The 19,808-nt window shown below is 42.3% G+C and overlaps 1 protein-coding gene across 4 annotated transcripts in view; it reads right to left on the bottom strand.

The window, feature by feature from the left end:
* LOC128368401 (diacylglycerol kinase beta) overlaps window positions 1-19,808 on the bottom strand; it is an 82,218-nt gene that overhangs the window by 61,859 nt on the left and 551 nt on the right. For 2 of the 4 annotated variants that reach the window (XM_053329196.1, XM_053329195.1), the window contains exons 2-8: window positions 13,218-13,294; window positions 7,420-7,440; window positions 6,446-6,596; window positions 2,646-2,708; window positions 1,962-2,225; window positions 558-710; window positions 36-85 (exon numbers count right to left, since the gene is read on the bottom strand). In XM_053329196.1, coding sequence (XP_053185171.1) covers window positions 36-85; window positions 558-710; window positions 1,962-2,225; window positions 2,646-2,708; window positions 6,446-6,596; window positions 7,420-7,440; window positions 13,218-13,294 — 779 coding nt within the window. Of the gene's footprint in view, window positions 1-35; window positions 86-557; window positions 711-1,961; window positions 2,226-2,645; window positions 2,709-6,445; window positions 6,597-7,419; window positions 7,441-13,217; window positions 13,295-19,808 lie in introns of those variants that run through there. The other 2 variants (XM_053329198.1, XM_053329197.1) reach the window with 1 other exon arrangement.

Raw genomic sequence — 19,808 nt, 5'->3', positions numbered from 1 at the left:
GGGGGGAGAAAGGGGGAGAGACGGAGTCCACTCACCGAGCTGTCCAGAACCCCATTGCCATCTGTGTCATACAACCGGAACATGACTAGAGGGGAACGAGAGAACAGAGATCCCATGATGATTCAGATAGCATCAGATAATTAGTAGCTCTGTGAAGCTGTAACATTCCTTCTTGGGCTCCCTCCAGATGGCCAAAGCATGCTGCTTCTGTACCGGGGCATGGGGACCAGTTAGAGGAGATTAGCCATGTCAGTGTGCACCAATATAGCCTCAGACACTAAAGAAGTTGATTGGGCACAGCAGGGCTTAAGCATGTTACTGACCTGCCCTGTGTGGGAAGTGTAATCACCGTGTCTAGGGCCCTGGGGAGCAGCCAGAAGAGGAAGGAACAGCCTTATTACTCTCTCTGTCAACTTGAGCTGACATGCTACTGAGACCAGCCGTATTAGTGGCCTGAACACACACACACACACATTGTGCATGACAGCTGCTCCCACTCCACATCCCCCTGAGAGGAGCTGACCTTCCACCTGCATCCCCTCATCCCTGTCACTCACACTCAAGCTTGTCCTCCGGCGTCCCCCTCTCCAGCAGGGAAAGGTAGCAGACGATGTCCTTGAGGAAGACCACCTGGGGCGACGGCAGAGCGGAGCCTTTCTGGGGTGATGGACTCCTCCGCAGTGATAAATGCTTCTCGGAGCGGCTTCTCTCTGTGGACATACAACACAAGTGTTCAAAGCTACTGGCGGCACCCATCCTTCTTTCCGCTCCGCTGTGGTTCCTCTGGTGGAATTCATGGAAGGAAAAGTGGAAAGTTGACAATAAATTAAGCATTTACGCATTAGTTTGACAGTTTTAGAGAAGTCTGATCCCTCTACAACAGGTAGAGACAAAACAGAACAGTGGAGAACAGGGTGACAAAACACTACACAAAGTACAGACAGAGGATAGTGATGCAGATCAAAACAATATGAAAGCATGTGATGGGGATAACCAATCTAGAAACCTAAAACTGGATTAGCAGCAGCCAGAAGGAACTAAAAAGTACAGCATTGTAAAGAAAGGAAAAAAAATGAAAAGGTGTGTTCTAAATATGGAACAAACATCAGGAGACCTTTTTTCACATAGGTGTCCTCATTTTTTCTTGCTCTTGCTTTTTCAGTTGCTCTGTTTCTAACCAGCAGGAATTTCCATTAGATTTCTTTTACTAATTGGTATAATGCCCAATAATGAAATGTTTGCTTGGATCGTTGGCACACCAATGTAAGAATTCCACAAAATGTTTTCTCCATCGAAGACAGTAGTGGTGTAACGTAATGTACTGTGGTACAAATACTGCTGTACAAAAATGTGACAGTTTATCTGCAAACATTATATGCCAGCAGGTGCAATTACATGTCATCTATTAATACTGAGAATTACTGAATTCTCAACTGCTGCCTCAAACATTGAGAAGCTTCTGTTCCTAAAAAAATGCTCTTGAGCTCCTCCACAGATTTAAAATCAGTTTGGGAAAATATGCTTAAACTGTTTTGGTTGTGTTTTATTCTGTTAAACTGCTGCTTTCAAGGTTGAGAAAAATTATTATAAAAATGAAGAAAGGTGAAACTTACAGGAATTGTTTTTGCACATTTTCTGCTTCAATGGACAGAAATAGATAGTAACTCCATGCTTTCATTCCAACTTTGTTAAAGATATTGCGAGCATATGTATTGGTGAATGCTGTATCATGTATTGTACCAACCTATAATCTAACTGTACCATTACACCCACACAACTCTCTAGGCTTGGTTTCCTCACACTTAATGGCCTAAAAGGGTCGGCATAATTTACAGCACTGATTTTTGGTGATAGCAACAGGTACCTGCCATACTGGGCCATTGTTAGAGTGATGAGAGCCTGTCAAAGCACTGCTGAGAAGTAATCCTAATGTGTAGTGCATCTTGACTCAGTAGACTCACCTGGTGAAAGTTTGGGGGAGACTGGAGACCTGGCAGGACCAGCATTGGGGGTCAGGGCATTGCTGCTACTCTCTGCGCTTTTGACCTTGGTGCAGGGTGATCGTTGGGGCCCCCCAGGTGTGTGGGCTCCTGTCCCTGAATGCTGCGATGAGGAGCGAGATGAACAAGGGGAGGTGGTGGCTCCTGAGCCCGCTGTGCTCATCACGCTGGAGTGCTCCGGCGTATGTCGACCCATTGCAGACAGGATGCTTTTACCGTTCATCCCTTTTTTGGTGCAGACACCGAACGAGACGGACAGATGAAATGAAAGACAGAATGAGAGAAAGAAGGGAAAAATTTAGTTGAATAGAAATGACGGAAATAGTAGAGAATGAGAGGGATGGGATGTTAAATACAACAACAATTGGTAAATGTAGGTATTGCTGCTTTGTAAGGGGAAAACATAAACACAACATCAACCCAAATACAAAAATTCAGGATGCATTGAGAGACAGGAAGCAGTGACGTCAAAACCTTACAGAAGTACTTCACAAAGCCAAAATACCATCAAGTCATCCACTGATCCACAGGAAAAATACCAGGAACTCACATCAACACAACAACAGCACAGACAAGGGAACAGGAGGTTATAGCCAGCAGGACTCCTGTCCCATTAAGACGACATCAGTCAGCCAACTCTGGTACCTGTAATGGGGGCACAGGCCACTTCAGTCTGAATAGAGATGCCTGCGTCAATGGAACGAGCTTCTGCAGTCAGTCAACATTTCAAAGAAAAAAAAAGACAGCAGCAGACGCAGCAGGAGTGAGTGAACATCAGGAAGAGTATTGTGATGTCCTGTATACACTGATCAGCAAAAACATTGAAACCACCAGCCTGAAAATGTGTAGATCCCCCTTATGCTACCAAAACAGCCCTGACCCGTCGACTTGAAAAGACGTCTGAAGGTGTCCTCTGGTATCTGGCACCAAGACAGTAGCATTAAGTCCTGTAAGTTGTGAGGTATAGTCTCCATGGATCAGAACTGTTTTTCCAGCACATGGCACACATGCTCAATCAGATTGAGATCTGGCGAACCTGGAGGCCCCCTCCCTGAGCTACTACCTTATCGTGGTGGAGGGGTTTGCGTGTCTCAATGACCCCAGGAGCTCAGTTGTCAGGGGCTTTTATGCCCCTAGTAGGGTCTCCCATGGCAAACAGGGGGGGAGGGGCCAGACAAAGGGTAGCTCAAAAGCCGCCTTATGATGAATTCTATGAATGGTTTTTCGTGTCCCTCGCCTGGACGCAGGTCACCGCCAGTTTGACTTCTTCCCATAGTGTTTTGATGCCATCTCTTCACCAGGTAAAAGATTCACACGTACCTGACCATCCACATCATGTAAAAGAAAACGTGATTCATCAGATCAGGCCATATTCTTCAATTGCTCCATGGTCCAGTTCTGATGCGTATATGCCCTCTGTAGGTGCTTTGGGTGGTGGGCATTGGGCAGTGGTCAGCATAGGCACTCTGACCGGTCTACAGCAAACTGTAATTCACTGTGTGTTCTGACATCTGTTTATTATAGCCAGCATTCACTTTTTTAGCAATTTGAGCTACCTGCTCAAATTACTAAAAACCTGACCATATGGGTTAGCCTTCACTCTTCATCCACGTCAATAAGCCTTGGGCAACCATGACCCTGGTGCAGGTTCACTGGTTGTCCTTCGTTGGACCACTTTTGGTAGGCACTGACCACTGCATTTTGGGAAGACCCCACAAGAACTGTCGTTATGGACATGCTCTGATCCAGTCATCTAGCCATCACAATTTGACCTTCATCAAAGTCTCTCAGATCCTTTTGCTTGCCCATTTTTTCTGCTTTCAACACATCAACTTCAAGAACTGACTGTTCACTCGCTGCCTCACATATTCCACCCCTTGACAAGTGCCATTTTAACAAGATAATCAATGTAATTCGCTTGCCTGTCAGTGGTTTTAATGTTTTGGCTGATCGGTGTATATACTATTTGAGAACAGATAATTACTGTATGGCTGCAAGATTAAAAGAACTTTGTGAGGAGAAAATTATTAGGAGACAAGCTGAATTACAGTAAGTGAGCACACCAGAATATCAGCCCTATTTTCAATCCTCTGATTAGTGTCAAGAGCAGAAAGCTAATGTTTTTCTACATCCTAAAAGGGACCACATAGAGGCTTCTATTACATGCCATGGTACAGGAGGAAAAGATTAAAGAGATATAAGACAAAGTAGCACATAAAGCATAGTTAAGCATTCCTCTAATGTTGTTCAAACAGCATAACTGGAAGTTATATTTCATCTTCTTCCTTTGACTGGGAGCTTCTGACATTACAGCTTCCTCATACCAGATGAAAAATTATGATGAAATGAGAGTCAAACCTCTTCCATTAATAAAACACATTGGAAGATAAATAACTTGACCACTAGTCATGTATTTCAAGACTACCACCAGGTGGCACTGCAGGCCCTATCAACTGGCTCCCCTTGAGGAACTTGATCTCAAACACACTTTCGTAGCAGCAACAGAATCCACAGCAGCCGGTGAACTCCCCAATGTGTTTTGCTTTCAAGCTTTGAATGTGTTTTTGCAAAATGCTGAAGGGGGATTCTTCAAACATATGTCACTTATGGTGTTCTTGCTTTTTGTCAACTCGTAACCATGACGTGAGCAGCATTATTCATGCATTTGTGCGCCAAGTCTCAAAGAAAAGGGAAAATGATATAACATTACAGCCACTACATTTCAATCCTGGCAAAAACATTAATATTTTCATTACCATATTGCACAATGTGAATATAACTAAACATGGCAGCACTGTATCATTTTTTTCAGCATTTGTCTTCCTCTGACCTTACTTCACATCCTGATAAACTCAGTAGCCTCAACTCCCAGCATTCATATGCTGAATTATCTTGCGGGTGTGTAGAGGTAATTTCTGAGGACAAACATAGCTGACACTCCACCCGTCATGCAAAAGCACAGTTAATATAGTACATTAGAATGGAAAACAAGTAAGGATTGATCTGATTGAAGCCTCTGTCATAATCCAATATAACACACCCATCAATGCGTGTGGCAAATGTGATTTAAATGGCATTACTGCAGTTATTGGTTCATTTACAGTGAAGTTACACTAGAATGATGGCACATAGTGTGAGCAGAATTGCTGGAAATGATGTAGCCAGATGGAGTCAAACCTGGGACATCACAAATTAAGCTAACTGGGACTTTCCTGCATAAACTCACATTTCAGTTCACTACACTTGTTGCTTCTTACTTTCGCAAGCATTAGACCACAGAAATAGATTTCTAACTCGACAGTCCATCTGTCCCCTCAGCTGCTCTGCAGCAAGGAGCAGACAGGCAGATCCCACTGCCAGAGCCCACGCAGCCCTCACATGGAAGAGCGGAGGCAGACACAGGGCACATCACAATTCTCCTAATTGTGTCCATGTTTGCATCTTAACCTCTCCCGCTGAAGATGCAAAGATAGAGGAAACAAGGAAACATGACCCACATGAATGAGACTTCCATTCCTCTCAACCATCACCTGAAGCGACATCTGTCTCTGAAGATGGCAGCACATCTGGATCAGCTGTCACTTGTCTTGAGAAGCTATGCCATTACTTTTGATGGTTTGGAATAAACTGCATCTGCACATTAATAAAAATCAATGTGTAGAGAATTCCCTCTGCAGTTATTGATACTCTGATTGTCAATTCATTATTTAATAATCTACGTTATGATTACAAGCCCAAATGTTTTGGGGAAAGTGGAAATTATGGAAATGTATCTCAGATTGACACTATAGTTTCTATGCAACGCACAGGGATTTTCAGCCTCACATGTAACTTAACTCAGTTAATCATCATATTATTCATATTCAAATTGAAAGGAAAAATGACATTAAAAGAAACATCTTAATAATGTTTCATAAACAACCATAATGAAGTTACTTAGTTATTTTGTTAAACAGACCTATTATGTTAATACAGATCCAATAATTGTGAGTCAGAAAACACATACAATCTGTTATTTGTCATCAGAGCAGTATCAGAGCAGTCTGATCAGCTGCAGTGTCCAATCGCTAACCAATATCAAGTAGAGGATGTATCGATATGGTAAAAGCATTCTCCATCGGCTACTCTCATGTGTCCTTGCTCAAGCCTCCTCAGGGATCCCTTCTCGCTCCTCAAAGCCGAAAAAAGGGAATTGGAACATCGTTGGTGATGGTGATCGAGGTCGGAACAAGGAATGATCAAATAAAGGTGTGTTGGGATGTACCCGCAGTTAAGATACTGCACTGAGCAAGGCACTGAGGACCTACAATACTCTGAAGATGAAGATGTTTTTCAGTGCTACTGCTTTAGTCAGAGTTAAAAGGCCTTTAAATTTTGCCAAATTGTAATAGATTACGTGTTAAATGATGTGATCGGTGCTGACCCAAGCTAAGAAACCAGCCTACCCAGTAAGCTCGTTCCTGCACGAGACTGATCAGGAGAGCAGCCTCCTGTCTTGCTCTTGAAGGAGGTGAAGAGGTGCTGACACAACTCTTCTGGGATGTCATTCTCCAGGTAAGTGGCCATGAAGAGCTGGAAACCCTCATAGTCGATGGGCTGCAGAGGACAGAAAAGGGAGAAGCAGGTTAACAGAACCAGTGAAGTATATATGTGAGTGAAGTTGACATTAAATCACAGATGGACAATTAATTTGTTAGAACAATGAGTAAAGAAGAAAAATGTGATGTGACTTCAAGTTGAGCTGCCCTCTGTGTGAAGGTCTGCAGCCTTGATATGGTGTGGAAATTCAATACTTTTATAAAAATAGCAGCTTAATGAAAATATTGTTTTAAGCCACTAATATGAAAACATTCCCTGCTCCAAGTTTGAAGGTCAGTTAAATATCATAATCACATAGTCTGTCTGAGCAGTCAGCTGACCGGCACAGAATATGTCTGGAAGGTTAGAAAGGGCAGAGTGGAAGTGCTGGAAGCTGCATCAAGATAAAAAAAAACCCTCACTGCTTGGAAGGCCTGATGACGTAAAAGGGGAAAAAAAAGAAAAAAAAGACATGACGTAAAGAATAAAGTATAGACAGCAAATCATGTTTTATCAACATTCCTGAGTTGTAATGCTGAATACATAGATGTAGGTTGTTAATTGTTCTTCCATTTACCTCCTGCAAAACCCCCATCCCCATCCCCATCCCCACCCCCCTCCCACTCCCTCAGCTGCCACTCACATATGCATGTGGTACATACATAGTGGCACTGAACTCAACTCAACAACCCAATGCACTCTGGCCTTTTCCACCATTTCCCCTCGTTCACCATCTGTAGCGGATAAGGCGGTGTTATGTTATGTTAGTGGACAGAATGCGCATGCAGTCTGCTGACACAGACACCACACAGCATGCAGAGCCCACCGGGCTGAGGCTTACTTGGTTGAGAACGTCTTGCTGCTGTTTAACAGTCGGAACAATGAAGAGGAGAGGGAGGAGGAGGAAGGAGTGAGGCAGAGGTGGGTAGAAGAAGAGAAGGGGTTAGCTATATGTTGGTAAGTGTGTCAGTCAGACCAGGCTGACCCTGCTCCCCGTTTCTGCAGAGACTGTGCCATACTCGCCCCAAACAAGCCCATCCAGAACCTGAAAAGGTTGAAGCTATCTGGTTGCACAATTCAACCCCTTAAAATCCCCCAAAGGAAGTCTTTGCCACATACTCAGACTTCAAATTAAAAGTGATTCATCAAATAACAGTATGATGCAGAAGTAAAGACTTAAAATAAACCTGTTCAGGCAGATTTTTGGTCAAACAAAGATATAACTAATGATGGTTATTTAGCATTTGGTGAACCAGATCCAGGATCCTGGCATTGTGCATGCTGCAGCTTCACTTACTTACATATCACACATAAACAGAGCAACCAGTAAAAGTCTTAATAGTGTGTTACACTTTTGATGACATTAGACGGTAACAAAAAGGGCGTTGTGTTCAAACCACAGAAGACTGAAAAACACATGGAAAGTAATGATTTCCTCTTCATTGTTGAAAAGGTAGAATAAAAACCACAGTGACCACAGAGTTGTAGTAATATGCTACTATGAAAAAGTCTTCACATTGAGCTTTAATACTAGGAGTTACACCTGTGCTTTTCCTGCCATCTCAAGTCGCCACATTATACAATCTATACATGTTCCTATCTGTTCTTCATATTCTATTCCTACTGTATTTAACATTTTTAACAGATTTTATTTTTGTGTGTAGTTTAATTATTTTATTTATGGTGTTATTTTAAGCATATTTGTTCTGTTAAGTAGCTAGAGTTGGTTGTTCAGGATTCATTTTATGGTTTTTTTGTTGTTGTTGTTCTTTTGATGAAAACATTTAACCTTGGAATATATTCATTTTTTATCCTTTAATAAAGTTTTTCCATTTAATTATCAGTATACATCTCTACATCTCTGAAGGCACACCCAAATCACTCCCATTATCTGTCTTTCCATCTCTCCTTCACCACCGGCATCCAGGACCTTATTTAAGGTCTGCTTGCTATTTTCAGCTATCGTCAATAAACCCACAAATATTCAAGACAGTAAATGACGTGATGACTGACCGCACCATCACACTGTAGCATGAACTGAATGAACTACCGCTCTCAGAACATATTCTTACATGTCAGTAGGCCTGACCTCTCCTTTACCCTAAATAAATAAATAAATTGTATTCTCATGTGAATTTGGTTAAACAGTTTGTTGGAGAAATGAATCCAGAAGAAGTGTATTAGTGCCATTTGTTTGCTAAATCAGTCCTTGTGGTGAAGATTTTAAGGTTTTAAACAGCTCAGGTGAAAGTAAATACAAACATAATGAGGCCGTATGGTCAGACTGAACCCCTTTCCTCTCGGGGAGCGTTTAGTTCGCACCAAAATAGGACAAAATGAAGTTATCCCTTTCTCACGTCAAGCCGTAGAGTGGAAATATGCTTTTGTTTGGTGGGTTTGGAGCTGTTGTAACTGACGCCCGTCACAGGAGAACACACCGTGATGAGGATCCTCCCGCGGCTCAACACTGTTGACCTAACCCCGAGAGCTCCCAGAGCTCGCCAGACATTATTCATATCACTCTCTTCTCCTTATTTGGCCAAACAAACCACGAGACTTTAATTTGCTGCGCATTGTGTAGCACGGCAAGTTCAAGACAAATGTGCGCACATGCCATAGAAAACACACATTCACATTAGAGCATGTCTCTCTCTCCCTCTCTCTCTCTCTCACACACAGCTGTTCTCACATACATCTTCAGATACACTGGATATAAAACCCACAAAAAGCTGTGTTGATATTTTGATAGATTGCCTTGAAAGTATACCCAGATGGATTTGTGGAAATTCTCGTCCCTGAAGAAAACACGTTTAGCCCAAAGTCTAACCGCCGGTTATTTTCTTTGTGAGTGGGCTCACGTTCAAGGCTGCCAATCTGTAAATATGTCCCAAGGGCAGCTATGGCACATTTACGTGGTTCACTTAATCTCTTTGCATTTCAGGAGGGCTGCCAGAGTGATTTGATTGACTTTCTTTTGGCATTAAAAAAGGTAAGGCTACGGAGGCGACTGTCCTGTCTGGATCGCAGATGAGCAGAGTAGATCTGTCTGAAGTACGATGTTATCAGGCTGAAAAGATGAAAATGTCATTTGTGATGAGCCACATTGCCAGTTCGAGAAGGAACTAAGCCAGACATGAACAAATATGAACCTGGATCCTTGGTGTGCTAAATATAGCTTATTATTTTGGAAAATGGAAAGATTTTATGTCTCACTGCTGCAAGAACACAGTTGTTAACTATAGTTTATAGTGAACTTGATGCTCTTGCAAAAAGGACAAGTAAAAAAAATAGCATCACAAAACAGAAATAAAATAAGAGAGAAAGCTGCTGACCATGTACCAGAGTCTGTCAAAGAAATAGTATTTGTGCTTTTTTATAGAACATTTCTATCAATTGATTTTCACATGGATTTAATTTTTCTTTAAATCAGATTTTCAACCATTTGGAATAAACACTAATAATTTCCCTACTTTTACACCCTGGACAGGCCACAATAACACATCCTGCATTTCCAGGTAGAAATTTAGTTTTTCTCTGTTTGATTGATTCTCTTTTTCCTCCCTTCCAATACAACAGGTAGTTCATTCTAACATGCTCTTCCTAGTAGATCAGCATCTCTTGTATATCACACAGTTAAAAACCCAGGATTCATTTCTACATGCTTTCTAACTGCTTTATATTGAACATGTCTGATCAATAGAAAAAAAGGTTTTATGTGGCCTCATCATTTATGCGGCAAACGGAGAGCTCAGCTGAACGTATAATGATAAATCTGTCATGTCTGATGGAGCATTGTGGCCGTAATGTATGGACCCAGTCTGTCAGTCGCTCATCAATCATCCAAATTTATGGTGCTACGCTTGTGTGCTAATCTGTTCAATGGAGAAACCCCAGCGCTAATGACTAGCGTGTCAATCATTGTTGCTTTTTTCCCCGTCTATCCTCCTCGGTGTGGCCTGACGACTAGTGTGGGCGCTGAGTGGGAAGAAAGACAGGTCTTCCTTTGTCACCAACTGGCTGACTAGATTCCACTACAGCTGGTAAAACAGACTGATGAGTCATTGCAAGTACACACACACACACACATTGACGAATAGCAGAGGCAGGGCCACAGTGGTCATCGTGGCGCCAGGTGACACTCCAGCCTCAGACAGACTACGTGAACATTAAGTCTGGTTCCTATGGTGCCAAACGTCCAGCCGGGCTGTTAGTCACGTCTTCACAAAATACAGAAGAGGAGATTGCAGCAAAGTGGAGGTGATAATGATGAGGAGCGAGAGAAGAAAAAAAAAAGGGGGAAAATATAATGCATGTGGAGATGACAGAGATGACAGGAGGAGGATGAAATGTGTCATTATCATAAAAACATAAAGTCATATGCATATATAGACTCATCCACTGGCTGATTTCTGTGACATGGGGGGGGGGGGCTGTGACATCGGGGGGGAGGCTGTTTTAAAACATAATTAAAACAGGTCTCCAGCAAAGGGAGCAGATGTTCTGGCATGGATTTCTGGGGGGAACTCATCAGCACCATGTGACTTGTTCAGGTCAGAAGTAGCTTTACCTATTTCCTCCATTGTCATTGGTTAGACAAGTTCATCATTAATTCCTTTACCTAATGTCTTTAGTTCTAAAGGAATTCAGAAATTCAGCTGCTGTGTGTCTATTAACCTAGACTGACTGTCTTATTTGTAACAGTGTCTCTAACCTGATAAGTTTATAAACCTCTTGTTTTTATGAACTTCCTCACTTAGTATTTTATCTATTTCCTGCTTGACATTTCTTATCTGGTTTATGATAGAGGGATCTTTCTTAACAATGTGTGCATGTTGTAGATCTCTTCATTTTTCCTGCAGTCTTAAGAATTTTTGGGCTTTTATCTTTTGCACACGGCCATCCTGCTCTGGCTATTATCTTCCCCCTGAGAACAGCTTTGGCTGCATCCCATAATACACTAGAATTGACCTCTACATTATCAATTCCTGTAAATATACACCTAGGTCTGTCTCCAACTTCTAAAAGTGGGATTGTTGAACATGTTTTTCGCTGTCTACCATCTAATGTAACATTAGATAAACCCCAGAGTGGTCTGAAAGGTTCCTCTGGCCTTTCCTACAATCGTTCAATCTGTGTACATCCTTGTACATAAAGAAACAGAATAACAGACTCTGTGTTGCACAGAATAAAAAATGCATCCTGGATCTGATCCATGCATGGATACTTTAATCAGTCCCAGGTCTTTACAGTTTTCAGTATTCCATCTTCTTTTCCTATTGACTGTATCTAATAAAGGGTTAAGAAGAATATTAAAGTCTCCAATCAAATCAAACAGCTTTCTTAATCAAGACATATCATTTCATGGGGTAGTGTCAACATTAAATAGTACTCCTCATTTTGGTCTGTTCTCTGAATTGAATTTACCATTTTTCTTACCTTTTTATATTATGAGAATAAAGTATTCTGAAAGCCCATTTTCATGGTGTAGGGTGTAGATTTCACTTTTCATTTTGCATTAAAGTTTACTATTAGAGCAGCTGAAAACTGCACAGCTCAGAGAATGTGGTTGTGGAGATGTGTAGGTGAAAAAATGTCTGACTGTCCATTCAAAATGTGCTAAAATGTGTAATGTCAAACAAAACTGGAAAAAATCACTCGCTCAAAACTCATGTTGTTATTATATCTATATATCATATATATATATATGTTATTTTTTTGGGATTGTCATAACCAGTGTAGAAAAACATTGTGAGTCATGATACAAAAATGTTTATCAGTAGTGACGCAGCTATTTGTTTTCTAGTGACTTAATTGATAACGATGTGCATCAGCTGTGACTCAGCTCAGCAGGTGACAACAATTGAGTGGTCACATTGTACGTTCTGATTGTGATCATTTATCAGAGCAGCACGTCCTCGTGTCAGGAAAAAAATGGCGTGGTGATAATACCAATCCAAACACACCAGCTGAAACTGATTATTGTGGTTTTGTAATCAGTCTGTTTTTCGCTTGGAGATGCACAGTAAGTCCAGCATTGTAAGAGGGAGGATGTTCAAGATTACCACCACTCACCTTTTATAAATTCATATACAGTGTTTCTGCTGTTAAAACAACAATGAATCCTGCAAGAGCTGTCAGTCAATGAGCCTATCAAATCAATGCACATCAGTCCATTTTAAACTATTGCTTTACACCAAAAAAAACTATGTATGCAATGTTTCAGTTACAACTGTAAATATACTCATACTTTCCTTTCTCACACTGGATCTACATAAAAATGTAGAAATGGGTCATTTAAAAGAGCTTAGATTGTGATGCATAGATATATTGGAGACAAAGAGACTGTTTAAAGTCCAGGCGGCAGCATAAAAAAAGTACGTATGCTGATGTCAGGTGCTTAAGTTGAATCTGAGGGCATGTCCACTGCAGCCTTTATCTAAAAGGGTAAAAAGGGAATGTCTGAACATTTTGCCGATCGATATTACACTGAATCTTAACTTAATGAGCGTCTAAGATCACAGCGTGTTTGTGTGTGCTCGGACGGTAGCTGCGTCAGAGTCTGAGTGTGAGACGGATACAGAACAAAAGGATAAAAGCACATAAATCACAACGGAGGAGGGAACTGTGGCACAGACACACCTGCTCGGGGTTATATTTGGAGAGGACTCCTTCGCCGTGAAACTCCTCCAGCACATCCTTTAGCTTCTTTGTAGAGTCTGAGGAGGGAAGAATGTTGTTGTTATTACATTTACTGAAATGTATTTGCTTTGATACACTTGGCTCACTTCATGAAAACCTTGCAGCATACTCAGTAGAGCGTTTTTAAGAAAAGGGGCCCCATCTGACTATACATGCACACCTGGTGTATTTCTGTTTTCTTAGTCTTTTCCGTCAGTAGAAACGTTCCTTTGCACACAAGCCTTACTCAGAAGTGAGTTAGCATGGTGCATTTTATTAGCAAATGGCCTAATAAATACTCATCTGTTCTAGGAAGCGCTGCATCAGTTGAGCTGAGCCTGTGAGTCACCCTGTTAATTAAAAGGAAAAACGGGAACATGGTGTCTTTCTCACTTTTGGATGCTAATCCCATATCCACATGCACACATAGACCTCCCCACCACACACACACACACACACACACACACAAAGAGCCTCGGTACAGAGCACTAACTGTAATGACCTCCTCCCACCTCCATCACCTGTCAAACAAATTACAGGGGACAAATGTACACAAGCACATGGGCAGATCAGCACACAGACGCCATTATACACACACACACACACACACACTTGTGCACGCACACGCTCAAGACCCGATTTCACCAATCATGTTAGCTCTTTCATAATCGACTACGGATGACACCCCACTTCATTATTTTTAGTGCTCGGAAGCTTTGCAGCCTGTAATACTTTCCTATTCCAGCCATGCATTAGATGTTCACACAGTGAGAGAGAGTTTAAGTTCTTAGGTGAGATGGGAGAAATATGATTAGAGAGCATCTTATGTACAAAAAAAGTTCAGTCTACTTTCCTGCATTAAATTTATGCCAGTGTGATTAGTGACGCACAAAAAAAAACTGAGGCAAAATCTCCATCAAATGCTGCACGAACATCAGCAACTTAATGTGCTCTATATATCTCACACTGTCACAAAAGCAGCCATGTTTTTACCAATGAAAACACAGCTGTCCATTCAGCTTCAGCCAGTATAAAAACAGGGCTTTTTAAATAGTTTATAGGTCAAATAATAATTATTTTCACTCTGTCAATGTAGATTATCTTATTAATTAATCAAATGAACTGTGCAAAGTATCCATCACACAACACATCGACTACCAGTCCGATACCTGAAGCTATTTCATTAACATTTATATACAACAGAGAAAAGCAGCACATTCTTGAGAAGCTTGAAAATAAGCAAATATCGACGACTAATTGATTAATCAACTCAATATTTTAGCTCTGACTGATAATATCGGGTTGCTAGGGGCAATGTTTTCTTTATTGATTAACCTGCTGGTTATTTTCTCAATTAGGTGATCCATAGTTTGGCCTATGAAACATCAGAAAAAAAGTGCTCATTGGAGATTTGGAGAGGCCAGGGTAACATCTTGAGATTGTTTTGTATTGTTTTATTAGACAGGATCTAAAACCAGAAGCATTTTTGCATGGAAAAGTACACAAACAATTATATAATTACCAAACTGTAATCTAGGAATCTGCTGATCATTTCTGCTCTATTTGATTACATGGCTTTATAACAGTATTACTCCCTCATATACTTATGTCTCTAAATGAAGCACAGCCAGTGTCCTTCATTAAGTCCTTGATTGATTGGCTGCTGACACACAAGCCTTCCTGTCTCTCCTCTCCTCACCATCAGTAAGAATAAGATCTTCCCATCCCATCTGTCATGTTTTGACAATCCTTCTCGAGTGCTACCGAGTGTTCATAAAGCAAAAATCTGACTCGACCACAGTGTCAGCAACAAGAATGGGGAGTAGGGTTAGGTTATTTTTTTTCTGTTCTGGGCCGCTTTCATACATTCCTTTAAATTAACAAAACAAACACACAATAAGTCATTCTAAAATAACTTGGGCTATTTCAGAGTGAGATAAATGTACAATTCTGTGACATGACAAAGAACAAGAAAGGGCCAAAATCAGAGGGAAATCATCATTAATTAATGACACAACTTGTGGCTAGACTTCAGCTTTTCGTGTGTGTGTGTGTGTGTGTGTGTGTGTGTGTGTGCTAAGGATTGGTCTGTTGTTTCTGTCGTTTAAAATACCAGTAGGTTTTTTTTTTGTAAATCTGGTTTCACTTGTTAACAGACACCTAAAAATACAACAATGAATTTAGGTCATGTGACTGGTAAACTGACAAGTATTCATAGACCCTCAAAACTTGTGGTTAGTCATAGTCACAGACGCTACAGGGAAAAAAAGTTGGTTGCCTCCTCGTCTATGTTTCCACAGCTCTATGTTCATACGTTTCTAAGAAATTATTTAAATTTAGGCCCTATGTTCCCACATTGCTAAGAGATTATTAATATTTAGTCATGTTCCTACAGCCCTCCATCCCACAGGCATGTGGGGTGTCCTGGTACCTCTGTGAGGCTACGAGTGAAAGTTCCTCATGAGCAATAATTTACTAATTAAGCACTGGGGCGGGCACAGCGCTGTCCTGATTGGGCTGTCTTTTTGCACTCGCAAGATCAGGTAGACCAGGCTTTTCTCCTCATTGGGTTGACCAATCCATCTGATACGGAACGGCACATGAACTTTGAGCATTGGCATAACCAGGGACTTATGGAGCCGAATTTTCAAATTTCACAAATTTAAAACATTTAAATTTTGAAGTTCTATCCAATCTGCTGATGCCTGACTATCATGCGGGAGACTGAGGTTTGTCTCCCACTTGGGGCGAAAAGATTCACATGTGACACTGGGTGCCGTAGACCCAGACGAGAGTGGGGAAAATTTTGGGGGGTGAATGTAATGGATGCAAACTCTATTCCTGGGAACATAGAGCCTAATTTTGAAAAGAAAGTTAGAAATGTGGGAACATCGGGCTGTGGGAACATAGGGCCTAATTTTGAAAGAAAAGTCTAAGAAGTCTAAGTAATGTGGGACCATAGAGCTGTGGGAACATAGAGCCGACCCCCACTGTGTTATAGTAAACATTGTAGGGGCATATAGGATTAGCTGGTGGCACTGTGTGAAATTAAGGGTAAGAAGTGTAGGCTATTAAAAACAGGTTTTGCACCAAAGATACAGCAAATACTTTTTTGTTCAGCCTCTGTTAAGCTGATTTTCCAGTGAAAACACATCTTACAGTATAATTAAGTTGCTTTATTGGTAGGATATGAAATATACAATGCTAACAGAGGGCCAATGAACTTTCTCAGCAAAGGTGCAGGAGAATTTATGTTGATGTTAGGTGTGTATGAAATAAGAAAAACACGACCTGCAGCAGGTAAAGTACTATAACCCCAATAAAACCCATAACTGTATATTTCAAAATGACTCATCCTCTGCTTGATTTCTGCTGCTGCTCTGGTATATTTTGTATGCCAGTGGAAGTGTTGAAATTAAGAGTGGGTGATATAAAATCTTCACATCATATGTAGTTTTATGTTCACACACAGACACGCACAAAAATTTAAATCCAGAGTCCAGATGAATTTTATCAGAACTTTGTGGTTTCACTTCACATGGGTCTATAAATCGAAGCTTGTCAAGCGCAGTTTCAGGAGCGAGAGAACACACCCCAATTACACCCCTTCCGGCTCCTATATAAACAAACCTGTGAAACCCTCTCCCCCCTCTTTCTATTCTGCGTTTCCCGTGCAGTCAGTCTCAGTCAAGCTTTCATGGTCATGCCAGAAACAGATCGTACTTCCCGCATAATTGCATTAACAAAACTTGAACAAACGCTATATTGACTCACTATGGATCACGAACTGCAGATCAACCCGTCCGACTTGACTGAAGATTCGTGTGAAACCTGTTGTCACCCTGCAGCACACCTCTGCCAAGCGTCCCGGCGGAGCGGCTGTTCTAAGCGGTGCACATACCGGCCGTCAGCAAGGGCAAAAAAAACCCCAAAAAACAGGGAAGCAACAGGCATAGCCGCGGGAGCAGCAGCTTTAACTCTCCCCTCCTCAACTGCTTCAACAGTCCAGGTAACTCTCCACGACCCCGAACTCACGGCTCTCCGTCCGGCCGCCTTTACATCCACAAACGGACCCCCATATCAGCGACAGAACTGCCGCCTGCCTCCAATGATACAACTACAGCTCCATTGTTTACTCAGCGGCAACAACAGCCACCGAGTCTCCCGCGCTTCCGGGTTTTCGCCAAAGCCAATCACCGCCAAGCATGACATCCGCCCCACATCCACAGCCCCCCCTGGCGGGGGCCATGTGGTATTGCGTGGCAATAGTTCCTCATTCTACTCAGACGTCTCAGTATTTATACCAACGGCACGAGACATCAGGTCAGCATCATACGTTATCCATTTCCACTATGTTGTAGTAAAGAATTTATAATTTTTATTTTAATTGAAAGTCACTTCCACGTTGTCTTTTTCCATTTACCAGCTGCAAGCTTCATGCATCTACTCTAACGTCACTTTGCTATTTCACACCGTTACACGCACTTGCACATTACAAACACTGGGTTGCATGTTGCTAGTACATCTAGCCAATCGTCATTTAAGCATCATCTGCCATTAAACGCATCGTGTTGCACGTTACTACACGGCTTATTACAAATACTAACCGAAATCACTCCATGTCGTCCGCGTTAAAAGCACTGGATTGCAAGCTACTAACACAATTTATTACAAATACAACTAACCCGAGATTGCTTCTATATCAATTGTGTCATAAGCACCTAGCATCGGGATGTCAGCACCCCCTGCTGTTTTCCTGCTTCAATGGCTTCACTTAGACAGGGACATCAGCCCCGGGATACCTGCGACCCCTGCCGTTTCCTCACTACAACCATAGCGCTTCTCCTAGACAGGGACATCAGCCACAGAGATGCCTGCGACCCATGTTGTTTCTTCACTACAACAGCAACGCTTTGCTTAGACAGGGACATTAGGCCCCGGGATGCCTGCGACCCATGCGGTTTCCTTACTCCAGCCGACGCATTTCGCTTAGTAATGGACATCAGGTTCAGGATGCCAGCGACCCATGCTGTTTCCTCACTTCAACCGCAGCGTTTTGCTTGGGCAGTGTCATCAGACACCGTAATACCAGCAACCCATGCCGTTTCCTCACTTCAGCCGCAGCATTTCACGTAGTCATGGACATCGGGTTCAGGATGCCAGCAACCCATGCCATTTCCTCACTCCAACTGCAGCGTTTCACTTAGTCAGGGACATCAGGCATGTGGATGCCTGTGACCTATGCTGTTTCCATAAATCCAACAGCAGCACTTCGCATAGTCACGGACATCAGGCACCAGGATGCCTGCAACCCATGCTGTTTCTGTCCAACCACAGCACTTCGTTCCAGCGGGAACATTGGGCACCGGGATGCCCGCAATCCCTGCCGTCTCCTCATTCCAATCACAGCACTCCGCTTAGACCAGAACATCGGCACCAGGATGCCAACGACCCCTGCCCCCTTACTCAATCCAAACTTGGCTCCTTGCCTAGTTCGACAGCAAGCTTTTATTAGGGACATCCGGCTCTAGTTGCCACAGCAGCCTGATCTAGTCAAGGCTCCTGGCACTGAGGGCTGCCAGCACTCTGTGCCAGCCGGGACATCCGCCACTGCGATACCAGTGCCCCCGCTGCCTCCTCAAGGTACCAGGATCACCCATATTCAACTTCACTGATCCCTGCAGCTCATTTCTCCTGGGCAGAGACACCGGAATGTCATTGCCCCCAAGCACCACTGCTGCAACTTCAGCAGACAGAACCAAGCAAGCCAATTTTGGGGGTTCTATGGTGGATGATCATTCTCTGCCAAATGACCAGCTGAGACCGTCCCTTTCACACGTCGTTCGCTCTCGTCACTTTGGCCATTTCATTTTCAACACTCCTTTCACACGTTGAACGTAACCTACATGTTATCCTATCTCGTCACTATAACTATTTCATTATCAATACCTCTTAGAGCCTCTCTTCATCTCTGAATTCAGACAAGCGCCTAATCATTCCCAGCTATACCAGCACTTTCTCCACCTATCATAGTCGCACCATTCCTAAGATCCGCTCAGTCTTGGTGAAGGTTTTTGGGGTTCTTTGCTGCCCGGGCACTGCGGTGGATCCTTCATACATCCTCCCACACCGCATCAAGAGCACAAACCATTCATTCAAATCTTGTTAATAAATTTGTCAAACATATCTCATTGGTGGTGTGGTCCTTGCTCATGAAAGAATGATTCATACATGACTGTTTAATTCCTCAACAGAACGGCTTACATGAAAGAGTAATATTCTATTCATCACCCATCCACAATGACGGACAGAATCCACCAGGATTAGGAGGACAGATGCTCTTTTGACTAACAAATGTGGTTGCTTGCCACACGGCTCATCCTGCTTTGAGGTTTTAAGGTGATCATCAACATGGAAGAATAATGTCACACAATCATCCAGCCCTGAGTCATTGTCCAGGGTTTGCGTTTGTAATTCAACCTATAAAAGTTAGAGTCATGAACAATATCACCAGTAGATTGATAAGAGTGAAGTGGTTAAAAACAAGCTTTA

Source organism: Scomber japonicus, chromosome 11 (assembly GCF_027409825.1).
Source record: "Scomber japonicus isolate fScoJap1 chromosome 11, fScoJap1.pri, whole genome shotgun sequence".
Classification (NCBI taxonomy): Eukaryota; Metazoa; Chordata; class Actinopteri; order Scombriformes; family Scombridae; genus Scomber; species Scomber japonicus.
The sequence above is the reverse complement of the archived record's forward strand: the minus strand, read 5'-3'. Positions and strand labels throughout refer to the sequence as shown.